Genomic DNA, 13,439 nt, shown 5'->3' with positions numbered 1-13,439 from the left:
ATTGCTAGTTTATATCCATTTGTCTGTGTGCCAGTGCTGTAGTTTAGTCTCAGTTGTCATCTCAGTACTCTAGGCTAGGTGTATGTCAGAGTTGAGAAGAATGGTTGTGAATGTTTCTGATTTTATTTTTTTTTTTTTTTTCCCTGAAAAAAGTAAATGAACAGGTTTTTGGGCTAGTTTTCCATTTTCTATAAGGAGGGAAGTTCCCTCTTTAAAATACCAACTGTGTGTTTTGGATCAGTCAACTCTCCAGTGTGATTCACCAGAGTTCACCCACTAGGTCTTATGTCACATAATCACAGAATCATTCAGCTTGGAAAAGACCCTTGGAATCATCGAGTCCAACCATCAGCCCTATTCTACAAAGTTCTCCCGTACACCGTATCACCCAACATCTCATCTAAATGACCCTTAAAGACATCCAGGGATGGTGACTCCACCATCTCTCTGGGCAGCCTGTTCCACTGATTGACCACTCTTTCTGTGAAAAATTTTCTCCTAATGTCCAGTCTGAACCTCCCCTGTTGCAGTTCAGTGTATCAAGGTTTAGGATTTTATTTCCCCCTGTTAGTTCCTTTGGGGGTTTGGGTGGCTTTTTTTTTTTTGTTTGGTGGTTTGGTTTTTTTTGACTGCTTGCATTAGAAAGGTCATAACTCATTTATTATAAAGCTTTAAAAAAGGGTGCATCAAATAACAGCAGAAGGTCCTTCACGTTTTTGTGGAAAAGAATTTTTTGTCACAGAGCTCTTCTGTGGTTGCTCTGTTCTTTTTCTTTTTTTCTTCCTTAGCAAAAATCTTAATGCTTTTTAAAAATAATGAGGAACTGGAAAGAATATTTTTATATTTTTTGGAAAATAACATACTATTCAATTGGGCCTTTTTTTTCCCTAGAATTACTAATAGGTTTCAATTTGAGATAGGTTAAGGATTTGATGTGATTAAACATAACTGTTTTGTTCATGGTACCTGATTATGCAATGTTTACAGACATATTTGTGCTTTGAGAGTTTACAAGTAATCTCAGATATGGATTGATAAAAAATGGAGAAGGAGAACAGGGATTCTAACAGTGTTAAGTATGTACTAAGATCACATTAAGATCTAGGAGACTAGAACTTGCTTAAGTCCCTACACCTTTTTAATTCCAATTTTTTGTTGTCTAAACTTTACACTGCTAAGACTGATCAGGGAGTATTATCAGTGAAATATATCAAAGCTGCTTTTCTACCCAGTGCTTAGGAGAAGAGGGTCTGTTATGTCTTGGAAGATGTTATGTCAGGCTTTCAGCATCTGGATTCTGTTCTGGAACAGTCCAGGAAGCATAGAGACAGCCAGTAAAATTAATGAATGCAAAATGAAGCATGGGGAGGGACTCATGCTCTTTTCATTTCTGAGGTCCAGAAGTAATTAAAAATAATTAATTAAGAATTGTAAGCATCCTAGAAAACCGTGTGTGTTTTGTGCATTTATATGGGGGCCTCGCTGACCAGTGCAATTTGGCTCAAAGGAAGCTGTTTGGTTACATTGGTATGGTTTATAACATTGCTAGCATATAAATTATATTTTCAAAGCATATTGACAGTTAAGCTTGGTTAACAATCTGAAGACCTGGTACCTACTGTGAAACTTACGTTTCATGATTCAATAGATGATTTTTTTTAAAATAATAGTCTGTGCCTATATAACTGTGCAGGTTTAAGCCCTGCCGGGACCGGAGAGCACATTGCTGTTGCCTTTCCCCCACCCTCAGCCGGTCGGGCTGGAAGTTAAGCACAGACCCCAGGCTGAAATAAGAAGAAATTTAATACAACAGTGTGATGAACAATCTGAACAGCAGCAGTGGCAATGATAACAATAAACAGCGAGAACAGTGAACAAGACAAAAGATATACAGAGAAATACCACAGAATGGTCAGGGAACAAGCCCGCCGTGTGAGTCACAACCCCAAAACCCAAAAGCGAAAGTAAAAAGGCTCTGCCCCTGGACCTGAGGTCAGCGTGGTATGAATAATCCGGCTGGAGATCCCTTCCCCCCCTCTCTCTCTGCTGGGAAAAATTTGACCCTATCCTAGTTGAAGCAGGACACTAACCTACAGGAACAATGTTTAAAGGCTGCCTTATGATGTTGGATTATATCGTAGCTGTTTTGGATCAAAAGAATGTTACACAGCTGTTACTCACAAACATAGAAAGTATCAATTGTTCATCTGGTGCTCAGTGATTATTTTTTTTTCTTTCCTCTCCTCTTACTGCATCAAGTTAGTGATCTCTGTTAAACCTGTTCCTGAAATTATAATTTACCTTAAAATCAAGTGAATGAGAAAAATCCAGTCTGTCCACTTCTCATTGATCATCAGTGTACCCTTAATTCCCCTTTGGTTTTAACTGGATAAATATTACTTAGAACAGATTTCAGAAAATGAAAGACTGAACTCGGTCAAAAGCTTTTTCCAGTCTGTATAGTTCACCTTATCCTATAAAAAAAAAATATGGAAAAAAAGTTACATATGAGAGAGTTTATGCAAAAATAAATCTCCAGAGTTAGGCCAGTACTTTAAAATTTGTCAACTAAGAGAAGCTAACTGACGGTATTAATATTGGCTAGGTAGCCATGATTCTGTGATTAAAGATGTCATATCCTTATGGGAACATCTACTTGAGTAATGATTTTGGTTTGTGTTTAAAAAGCAGGGAGGAGTGAGAGGAAAATGCATAAAGGGAAAGACTGGGAATCTGCAAAGTCTGAGAATGATTTGGCAGAGCAGATCCTCTCAAAATACTCTTCTAAACAAATGATTCAATACCTTATAGTGTTAGCCTTGTAACAGATTATTTGGCAGGTCATTTGGTGTGGGAAGAGAACACTTTGAAGCTTCAGGCACTTTGAGGAATTTTTGGCTTTCCAGAAAAGAAAGACAGGTATTTGGCAAGGCTTTAAATGCTCTTTGCATGAAGCAGAACAGGCTATATTGCCTGTTGGACAGAACAGCAGCAGTGTGTTTGACCACCACCACAACATTTGTCATCTCTGAATATAGGATGCTGTTTTAAAACATTAGAGCTTTATTACTAACTTTAACATTTTTCTAGTAGTTGCACTAATTAATATCTTGTCAGTGTTTTTTGCCATCTATGCAAGAATTTTCAAATGGTAGCCCTTGCTGTAAATTCCCTTCCCCTTAGTACAGGAATAATTTTTGGTTTATTCTAATCCTGATGATTTTCTTTCATTAAAGAAGGAGAATTAAAACCCTTTCATTTTCTAAGTGGCTGTTTGTCCTGGTTTCGACCAGGATGGAGATAATTTTCACTGGAGTGTTTCATACCATGTGATGTCATGCCCAGGTGGGCGGTCTCGCTCAGGGGCTCTTTTTCTCTCTCTCAGTATTCTGTCTTCTCCTCAGGCGATATTGTTGCTCGGGGGGCGGGGGGGGGCGGTCGCTGCGTTCGGTAAGCCACTGTTTAATTTACCCGTTTTCTTTTGAACTCACTATTGTTAGTGGTGTTCTCTTGTTACATGTAGTAAATTCTTATTCAACCCTCGAATTCTCTTCTTTTGTCCCTCCCCAGTGTCACCAGAGGGGGGAGGGTGAGGTGTAGGGCCGGCCACATGCCATCTGGCTGCCGCCCGAGTTTAAACCACCACAGTATTAGCTCAAGATTTATGTTTAGACTGGATCCTTCATAATAATAGATAAGGAGAGTAGTGTTCTTTAGACTGAAAATTTCCTTAGGCTGCAAAACTTTTATTTTGAAATAAAACTACCTATGCTTCTGGTTCTCAGCAATTGACTTAAAGAATGGCTCTGGAGCAGTGTATCAAGGACCTGCAAGAAGCTCTGCTGATACCACCTTCACTATCTCAGATGAGGATTTCATGGACGTGGTACAACAAAAGACTAACCCTCAAAAGGTAACATACATTGCAACACAGACATTTCACGGACTCATATTGTTTGCCTTAAATCTGTTTAGCTTTCTGAAATCTGCAACACTGGGTGTTTTGACAGTGCAAACCAGAGTCAGATGAGGTATAAGCACATCATTACTTTATAGTGAATTAGTCAGAAGACATGATGAGGAATTTATGCCATCTTTATCTTGAGACAAAGATACATCAAATGACATAAAGCCTGGCAATGCAAAGTAGTTAGTTGTTTGTTTCCTGACACTTCAGTATATGATTTGCAAGGTTAAGGTTTGTCAAGTTTGATCATTCATGCTGTTTTGATTGGTCATGTTGCAGGAAGTTATGTGTTTCAGTATTTCGATCTGCTGCTGCTACTGCAGCAAAGAGAAATCTTGGACAATGCATGCACATATATCCATTGAAACTGGTCAAAATTCACCCAAACTAGGTAGATTTTTAAGGGAAAGAAAGATTTTTAAAAGTTATGTAATGTGGGTCTGCATTTTTAGCTTCTTGGAGTAATCAACTGCTTAAAACTACTAACTTTACTAGTAAAAATTCTTTGTGTAAAAGTAAATTAAACTGTCACAAAGTTAATATGTCAGTTTACAGATTAAAGCTTGAGTAAATGAAAACTATCATTAAGCCCATCATATATCAAACAGTTCCTTTACTTTGATGCCAAGCAGAAGTTGTTGGAGTCTTTGATTGTAAAATTGGAGACTAATGATGATGGCAAATGTTTAAGTCCTACATACCACATGAGTAAAATCCTTTGTGACCTTTTGTATATAGCAGGCATAAAGCCTAAACAAGCAAGATGTTGACATGTAATCTTTAGAATGCTGAAGAACAGTGATTGCAGTTCAGGAACATTATTCTTAAGTGTTCCTATCTCCTTTGAATTTCTGCGAAGTTTTTCATCTAAAGAAGCTCAAAGCATCTATTCAAATTCTTTTCTGCTGGTGCTCTCTATTCCTTATTTGAATGTATTTCAAGTTAATGGAATTATGCAAAAGCACATTGTTTCAAAACTTTCAAAGAGCTTTCAAACTGCAAAGCCACAGTGAAGCAAAACTAGTTTTAAAAAAATACTGAACTGGATTGAAACAGACTATACAGCTCTTTGAAGTACGGACAGTAATTATGTAATGTACCATCATTTCAGCAAAAATATAGGTTGATCTGTGATTCTGCAAATTCAATGAAATCTTGTTTAGTTCCTGTTTTTTGTAATATGCTATGTATAAAGCCAATGCAATCCTTTGCAATATGTAGGTGTATTGTGCAAGTTCTTGTTTGGATTTGTTATGACTTTTCATTGAGTAGCTGACCTTTTCACTAGACTTTTAATTTTAATTAAATAGCCTTTTCATTCCATTTTCTTATTTCATATAAGGATATATGGGTATCTGTAGCATAGGGAGGGGAGGACTGGGAACTTTATTTTTGTGGCCTTGTTAAGTCTTGCCATTGACTTCTGTGAAGAAGTTTGCCTTATACCAGGAAATGTCTTCTCTGCAATATGTAGGAAAGAAACAGAAGCCACTGAAATCACTTTGTATTTATTTTTCCCCCAAGTGATAGTCTTGGCCTTGCCTGTGCTCTTAGATAGAAGACTGTGATTCTGGAAACTATTAAAATTGAACTTGGACAGAGTTCTGTTAATAGCAGATAACCAATGGGCGTTGTGCACTGAAGGTTTTCTCCTGAGAACATCTTTGATGGTTTGTTTGGTTCTAGCAGCTCTTTTTTTTTTTTTTTTTTTTTTCTCTCTCTCATCTGATTTTTTTAGGCATTCTTTTCCGGTAAACTAAAAGTGAAGGGGAACATCATGCTGAGCCAGAAATTGGAAATGATCCTGAAAGATTATGCTAAACTCTGAAGTGCTACATCTACCACAACAGTGAAGAACTTCAGAAGATAGAAACTTCAGTTAGTTCAGAACCAGTGATTGAAATGTTTTCAGGCTACTTAGCATCAATGTACTGATTCATATACTGCTAATATATAAGCTGTTTTAATTGCTATAGACAGAAAATCATGAAATAAATGTCACTGTTAATATTGTCCCTTCATTTTTTCTTAGCTATGGTAGATAATCATACTTTTCTCACTGCAGACCTTTATCTAAATACAATGTATGTAGTTCTTACAAAGATGCATATATTTCTATAATAATTGTCAAGAAAATTAAACCAGTACAACTCTTTGATATCTCTGTCTTTGTGTCTATCAGTCTTCATTTATATTGCCTTAGATAGACTGTCGAATTTCTATGAATCTAGCTGGTCTGTTACTAAAATTAATGTTATTTTTTGTCTTAAGTTCTCATGATCCCATTAGAACAACTGAAGGATGGAAGTCAGTTCCAGTTATTTACATCTTGTCATTATGTTTTGTTTTTTTTCTGTACAGGAAAAAATTCTTGATCTTAGGTCTGCCCATCTTATTTAGCTAGTCATTTTTATGTAAGTTACTCTCATAAATTACATGGAAAGTGGGTAAGCATTAATTCTTTAGGGGAAGTTTTTTCGTCTAAGAGGTATTATACTACACCAAAGGCTGTCAGTGTAGCCAAATTGTTCTTTGTGTAGATGCATTCTCATTAGGGACAGCATCATGGCAACAGGGAAGGATGTAAGACTGGAGCCCTTGCTTTGTACCTATGGTCAGAACTGAGATAGCAGCTGTGGCCTTATGTTTTCCTGAAGAAAGTATGCTCTTAATAACTGATTGTCACATGAACACCTGGAAATTTGATTTCACCAATGTGACCAACATTTTGTGTGCTCAATATCTTTTTTCTTTTTTCTCATTCAGGCTTGTTCTATGTTGATACCTTTTGAAGAATATAGGCCATCTAAGGCTTGATCAGAATGACAAAATCATTTTGCTTTATTTTAGAGGATGGATTTTTACCATTAAAGAGCCTTTTGGGGCTGCAGTTGAGTTTACAGTTCGAGTATAAATTCTACATGTTATAATACTGAATCAGATTTTTCACAAATTTATTTCTTCACACCTGTACTATCAGCCATGCTTTGATTCAGGCAGAGAAATATGAATTTGAAGGATGTCAATGAGTATCTCACATAAATTTTACCATGAATAGGTGGGAAACAGAATGAGTGGGATGTTCATTACCTCAAAGAGGCCATCCTATGATTGAAAAAATATCCTTTGACCATTTAACATTTGTTTTTCATAGCAGTCATTTACATATGTAAGTAGGACCTAATCATTGTCTGTATTGCACAGCTTCTATATACCAAGCAACTCTGTGACAAATAAAGGTGCCTTCTATTACTTTCTCTTAAGACATTGTATGAGAGAGATTCTTTGCAGCTTTGTATCTTTATGCATGCACATGCTACAAAAAAAATTAGTTTTCTACATACATCTTTACTGTCTATAAATCCATATAATAACATAAAATTATGTGTTTTAAGAAGGAGGATCTGTTAGGAACTAACTGAGTCTATGAAAGCATCCATTTAAGAATATGGTATTTACTGTCGCTTACATAGTCTTGAAAATTTATAACAGAAGATATTTTTTCTCATCCTCATAGATTATCTGAAACCTTAAAGCACTGCTCTACAAGGAGGGAATAGACAGTTAATAAGATTTTTTTCCTCCCCCTGTGGCAAGCAAAAATATTCTGAAACCTGTTGCAATTTAACAGGTTGGAGTTCATTCTACTAAAGAACATCAGTTTACTAATGGATTGCATGAGGATGAAAGAATAACCCAAGAACTTTTATCAACTGCAGGTACTCCTGTGATGATTTCTATCCTGCATATTTTCAGTTGGACACAAAAGCCACATGCTTCAGTTGCATCCCTAATACTGACCTTAATTAAAACCACAGAAAATACACCCCAAAGTTACACTGGTGGTTGACATACACATATTGGACTTCAGCTTTTTCCTGTACCATGACTTGGTCATAGGTGTTCATCTTGGGTGGAACAGAAAGTCCTCCTTGCTTTACTGCAAAACGCTCATCCTTTTGCTTTCCTTACTAAGGCTAATTGAGCACATCTCTTAGTATTGGGGTAGACTCCTTTCTAGGACCACAATTCAGGTGTTTAATTCTTTCATCTGCTTTGTAGCCTGAATAGCTAATGATCTTAGCAAGTTGGTTTCATCTCTACCCCAATGTATTGACCTTTAGAATATTCTAGTTAACTCACGATAATTTGTAGCTTAACCCATTACTGTTGAAGGTAAGGTCGCTTTGCTATGTTAAATATATACGTGAAGATTTGGAGGTTTGGGGTTATATTTTCTTTCTAGTATGTGAAAACCTGTTCATGGTTGCTAGATTTTAAGAGTAGGGTTGTCAGAAAGAAGTAATAAATCCAAGTGTTTTTAAGAGAATCTGTGCAAGGGAGTGCTAGCCAGTTTGATAGTTGGTTGGTTCAGTCTGAGTGATTCTCAGCTGCTTTCATCTAGAACAGCATCATTCTGTTTTGGGGGCTCATGTTTCAAACCTGTCCATATCTCTTTTAAGTGTTTTGGGGGACCTTGTCATCCAGCAGCTACAGTACCAGTAAGTATAGTGTTACATCCATTTCCACACAGGACCTAGATACATGCAACAGCAACACCACTTTCTTTTTTTTCAGGGTAGATGCAGCTTTGAATGTTTTTTCTTTGCTAGGGATAAGCACTATTACCTTGGGTTGCAAAACCCCACTTTTTTGCCAAACACCTCAGATAGCTCTTTAGTGATATTGCTAAGTTCTCTAATAAATGGGTCTTTTTCAAATATTTTAGCTGTAAAATTCTTAACAGTGCATACATTCTATTTAATGTAGAGGACAGCAAGATTGCTGTTTATTGCAATGTGTGCTCTACAGTTTTGATTAATTCTTTGTACATGTAAATAAGGTGCTGTCTGGACCTCAGTGTAAAGGCTGGACATCAGATTTTGTAGCAGTTGGAGGTGAATTCAGTGATTTGTCTTTCTGGAATAATTGAGTTAGTGCTAAACCTGGTTGTGTAAATTGGTGTGATTTTTCATTATGGCACAGTATTATTCTATTTCTCTTTTTCCTTCTCACATTCATTACAGTTTTCCTGCAGGCTGGCAATTATGTCCATCCTTCAAAAAGTAAATTGCAGTTTCACTGACATATGTCCTCTCCAGTCATTTATGGGTCCTCTAATTAAAGCAGGAGAGCAGTAATAACAGATGGGGAAAGTTACATAAGTTTTCAGTCTATTAGTATTGACTTCAGAGAAGTATATGTTCAATTTTATGCTTTCTAGTCACTGGAATTGTTCTTAATTAGTTTACTATGGAGTAGTTCACTACACCCTCCAGCTGTCATTAGTAATTACAGATAACAACTCTTTAAATATTGACAAGTGCATTCATAATCAGAAATTATTAAAATGAGTAAAATGGGGGAGGAGCAGAGACGAGAGGTAAACTTGAGCAACTTCGACAGAGAAATTTAAATGCTGTCCTCTTTTAAGGCTTGTTTCCACCTCCCTACATGCACCAAACTCCTCAGCGTTAGTTGTATTCTAGTCTGTTGGGCTGTGCTACTTGTAAAAACAACTTTCCATTGCTCAAGAGTCACCTTGATAAATTAAAATGCTTTGTAAAATAGAAGAATTAAGCAGTATAGCAAAGTATTCTAAGCTGGGTAAATAAGCATTTTAAAATTGTTTTATGTAGTTGTTTTTAAAAAAATATGGATCTAATATAATGCACCTGTCATAGGTCAATGCCACTGAAATTATATTTTCTATGACCCTCCTCAAGCCTGTAGGCAGAGCAGCCTACAGAAGGTGATGACTTTGTCTTTATGTAACATTGTCTCCTGCTAGCATTAATGAAGATAAGTCTCATTGCGATATTTTATTTCTGATCATAGTCTTTGAAAGGGTAAAGGGAGAAAGGAAATACTAGTATCTCTCAATTTCTGCAATGCTTTTTCTTCGGTTGGTGTGGGTATCTTTCTGCTCATGTGAGAATGAGTTCTCCATGATGGTTGCTCCAGATTCCATCCTTTAGGTCGTCAGCTCTTTCTGCAGCAGACTAACCTAGACAGCACTGGACATTAGCAGATCTAAAGTTAATTAGGAAAAATAGTAGACTGTGAATGTGGTTGCATTGTATATTACTTGTAGATTACTCTTATGATACAATTCAAATGTTTCATCTGTCTAAAAATCAGTACATTGAACTGACATGATAGGCTGAGCTCTGTAACAGGGATTTCTTTGTGTCTCACTGAGTACTATCAAAGTTCCCATAGTCTGCTTGTCACGGTAGAGATGGTCAAGCGACAATCAATAATCAAGTCAGAGGCAAAAGAAGCACTTTATTGTTCTCTACATACTTTATAGATCTCTTTCAGCTACTGCAAGCTCTAACACAATTGGTTAAACCCATAGTAACGGTCTAGACCCATAGCAATGGTACATGATTGGATAGCTTTTATATCTTTCTTAAAGTTTTACTTCTGAACATAATTCACATAGATTCTTGTTTGTGGTCAGCAGTTCCATACCTCTTGCAGAAAGTGTTCCCTGTCCCAGCTTACTCAGTTCTTTGTTCTTGTGTGGTATGTCTTCCTGCACATAGGCCTTTCACGGGTACGGGACGATCTGGCCAAGGTTGAACTCCATCTGCTCTGTCTGGCGTTCAGCAGACTCGCTGTCTACCCTGACAATTCCCCCTTTTTGTGTTTGTGCTACAAATACTGCATGAGCAGCCTTCTGCAAGGCCCTTTGCAGAAGACGGGTAAGACATGGCAACATTAGGAGTACAGTTATGATGACTAACAGGATAATTCTAGTGGTTCTGATCAAAGAGATCAGCCAGCCTGGTAACCCCCATCCTTTAAACAACTTTTTTAGCCAATTGAGACCATCATCTTCTGTTAAGTGACGCACTCTATCTTTCAGCTGTTGAATATTGTTGAAAATAGATTCAGAATGATTAGACAAGTTCATACAACACATTATTTCAAATTCGTCACAACTATGTTCTTGTGCTAAAAGTAAAAAATCAATTGTAGCCCTGTTCTGCAAAGTAGTATGCCTAATACTATCATCATCAGTTAAAAGACGGCTTAAAGCTATAGACGTAGCATTGGTTTGCTTGCTAAGCCAACAGCCTAATTTATTCAAAGTTCTTAAAGCATGTCCAACACCAACAATTGGGGCTAAAAGAACAGTTGCTATGATTTTGCTTGGATTCCAGAATTCAGCATTATTGTTATACTGACTGTCAAATGAATGAACAGCTCTCCGGACCCAGTTATGCTTCGAGTCATGTTTATAATCTGTGACAAACTTGGTGTCAGCAGGATAAAGTGACTAAGACTACAAGGCCTGTTGTTCAGTGTTGACAGGATAGTACTCCAAGCTCTGTCTTCACAAATCAGAAACACACTAGGGGGTGGTGCCAAATGTATGCTAGAGGATCAGGAAGCTTTGGGCGCGTTATAGTTGCACCACGCTGTTGTATTGCGATAGAGAGTGCTAGTTGCATTGACATTTTGGCCTCGGTGAGCAGAGTTGGCATAAGAATAATTTAAAAACGCACATAATCATACAAAAAAACGCACATATCATAACAGATCCTAACTATTCTAACTCTTGAGGCTCCTGGGTAACTTGCGGGAGGTGTGCATACACACCATCCCAATTGTTTGTACAAGTTATTGGAGAATCACAAAGAGACGTGACCGGCACTGGGTTCGGCCATGTGTTTACAGGTACTCCTACTAAGCATGTGGAAAATGGATTTTCAGGGCTTGCAGTGGCAAGACACAGGGTATCCTGTTGTGTCATGTTCGCTAAAGTTACCCATACATTTTGCTTTGGTTGCGGGACTACCTATCCTTCACCCTGATGTAGATTCCAGTACAGGTCGAACACACTGAGCAGGAACCCAGCGAGGGCCAGCATCTGTGGAGACACAAGGGTAACCCCTACCTCAGATTAATAATTCACACGGTCCACTTCATTGACCAGAAACTAAGTTCTTTACATGTACTTTAACACACTCTTTCATATTCTGTTTAAAAAAAAGAGAGGAAAAATGTTGCAATATAGGAGGTGTGGAAGCAACATCCTCATAATGAAGAAAATTAAGAACATAAACTGCTTTATCTAAACACGCCTGAGGTGGTTCCCCAATCATTCTCCCTTTTTGCTTTTGAAGTTGCTGCTTCAGCGTGCCATGTGCACGCTCAACAATTGCTTGTCCTGTTGGGAAATGGGAATCCCTGTAACATGAGTAACACCCCATAAATTAAAGAATGTTTGAACTTTCTGTGAAACATATGCTGGACCATTATCTGTTTTAATTTGACATGGCACCCTAAGCACAGAAAAACTTTTCTGTAAACGTTGAATTACATCCTTGCTTGTTTCTCCATTATGTGCTGTTGCTACTAAAGCATGTGAATAAGTATCAACAGAAACATGAACATATTTTTGTTGGCTCAACTCAGTTATATGAGTAACATCAGTTTGCTAAATCTGTAAATCTTGAATACCTCTGGGATTAGTACTGAAATACGTTGGAGTAAGAGTTCTTTGACAATCAGGACAAGCAGCAACAATAGACTGAGCTTCAGAATGAGACAAACCAAATTGCTGTCGTTGAGCTCAAAAACCTTGATAAAAATATTGATGTGACAGAATAGCTTGTTTCATGTTAAGAACGGGGCTCAAAGCCATCACAGAAACAAGTGCATCCTCTCTGGCATTACCTTCTATATAAAATCCAGGTAAAGTGGTATGACTGCGGATATGTGTGATAAAATAGGGTTCTGTGCATGACTGAATATTTTTCCAGAGTTTTTAATAAAACCTCAAATAACATTAGATTGTTTGACCAAGTTAAGACTACTTTGTCCAGTCGGGAAACTAAGTTAGTCACATAAACTGAATCAGTTACCATATTAATACGAGTAGAAAAGGTAGAAAAAACAAGAGTCATCGCACGCAGTTGTGAGAGACGAGAAACCAGGCCTGTGAGAAACTAAGACAAACAGCCTGGGAAAGCAAAAGTTGAGGCTGATTGAAGAAATGCCTCAAACACTCGCAGGAAAAAACTATGAGTCACAGGGTGCATGCTTTGGAGGCTGAAGCTGATAATGCTGCCCAATGTATCTGGGGGAGAGAGCCCTGTGGAGACAGGACGGCTCTTCTCTGGGGCACCTGGGCAGATTTCAAGGGCCATGTGTCCGGTGAATGACCTTTGCTTCATTATCCACGAAATGCATATTAAAGTTGACACCCCTCAATATGCTAACGAGGGCTGTCCTGATCATGCTAGTGACATCATCCCATGAAACACCTTACCCCTCCCCGTACATGGGATACGTAGGTCTGTGGGTCGACCTAGGGGACAGACCCAAGGAAAGTGGGTATAAATCAAAGGGGAGAAGAAAGGGCTCTCTCTCTCTCTCTGACCCCCTCTTCCTGCCCCCCTGTCTGTCTGGGGAGAGCAGTGAAGCGAAGAAGACGGATGCCAGCAAAAAAGACAGC

General features: G+C 37.9%; 1 protein-coding gene across 1 annotated transcript in view; it reads left to right on the top strand.

Annotated features, from left to right (window-relative positions):
- Positions 1-6,131, top strand: part of HSD17B4 (hydroxysteroid 17-beta dehydrogenase 4) — a 67,045-nt gene extending 60,914 nt beyond the window's left edge. Inside the window, exons 23-24 of the mRNA XM_026865581.1 lie at positions 3,786-3,913; positions 5,706-6,131. Of these exons, the coding sequence (XP_026721382.1) occupies positions 3,786-3,913; positions 5,706-5,795 (218 nt within the window). The 3' untranslated portion in view covers positions 5,796-6,131. The remainder of the gene's footprint in view (positions 1-3,785; positions 3,914-5,705) is intronic.
- The last annotated feature ends 7,308 nt before the right edge of the window (positions 6,132-13,439 follow it).

This window comes from Athene cunicularia, assembly GCF_003259725.1.
Source record: "Athene cunicularia isolate RWA chromosome Z unlocalized genomic scaffold, athCun1 chrZ_part1, whole genome shotgun sequence".
In the NCBI taxonomy this organism is placed as follows: Eukaryota; Metazoa; Chordata; class Aves; order Strigiformes; family Strigidae; genus Athene; species Athene cunicularia.
Note: the sequence above shows the minus strand (reverse complement) of the source record. Positions and strands in the feature narration are given on the sequence as shown.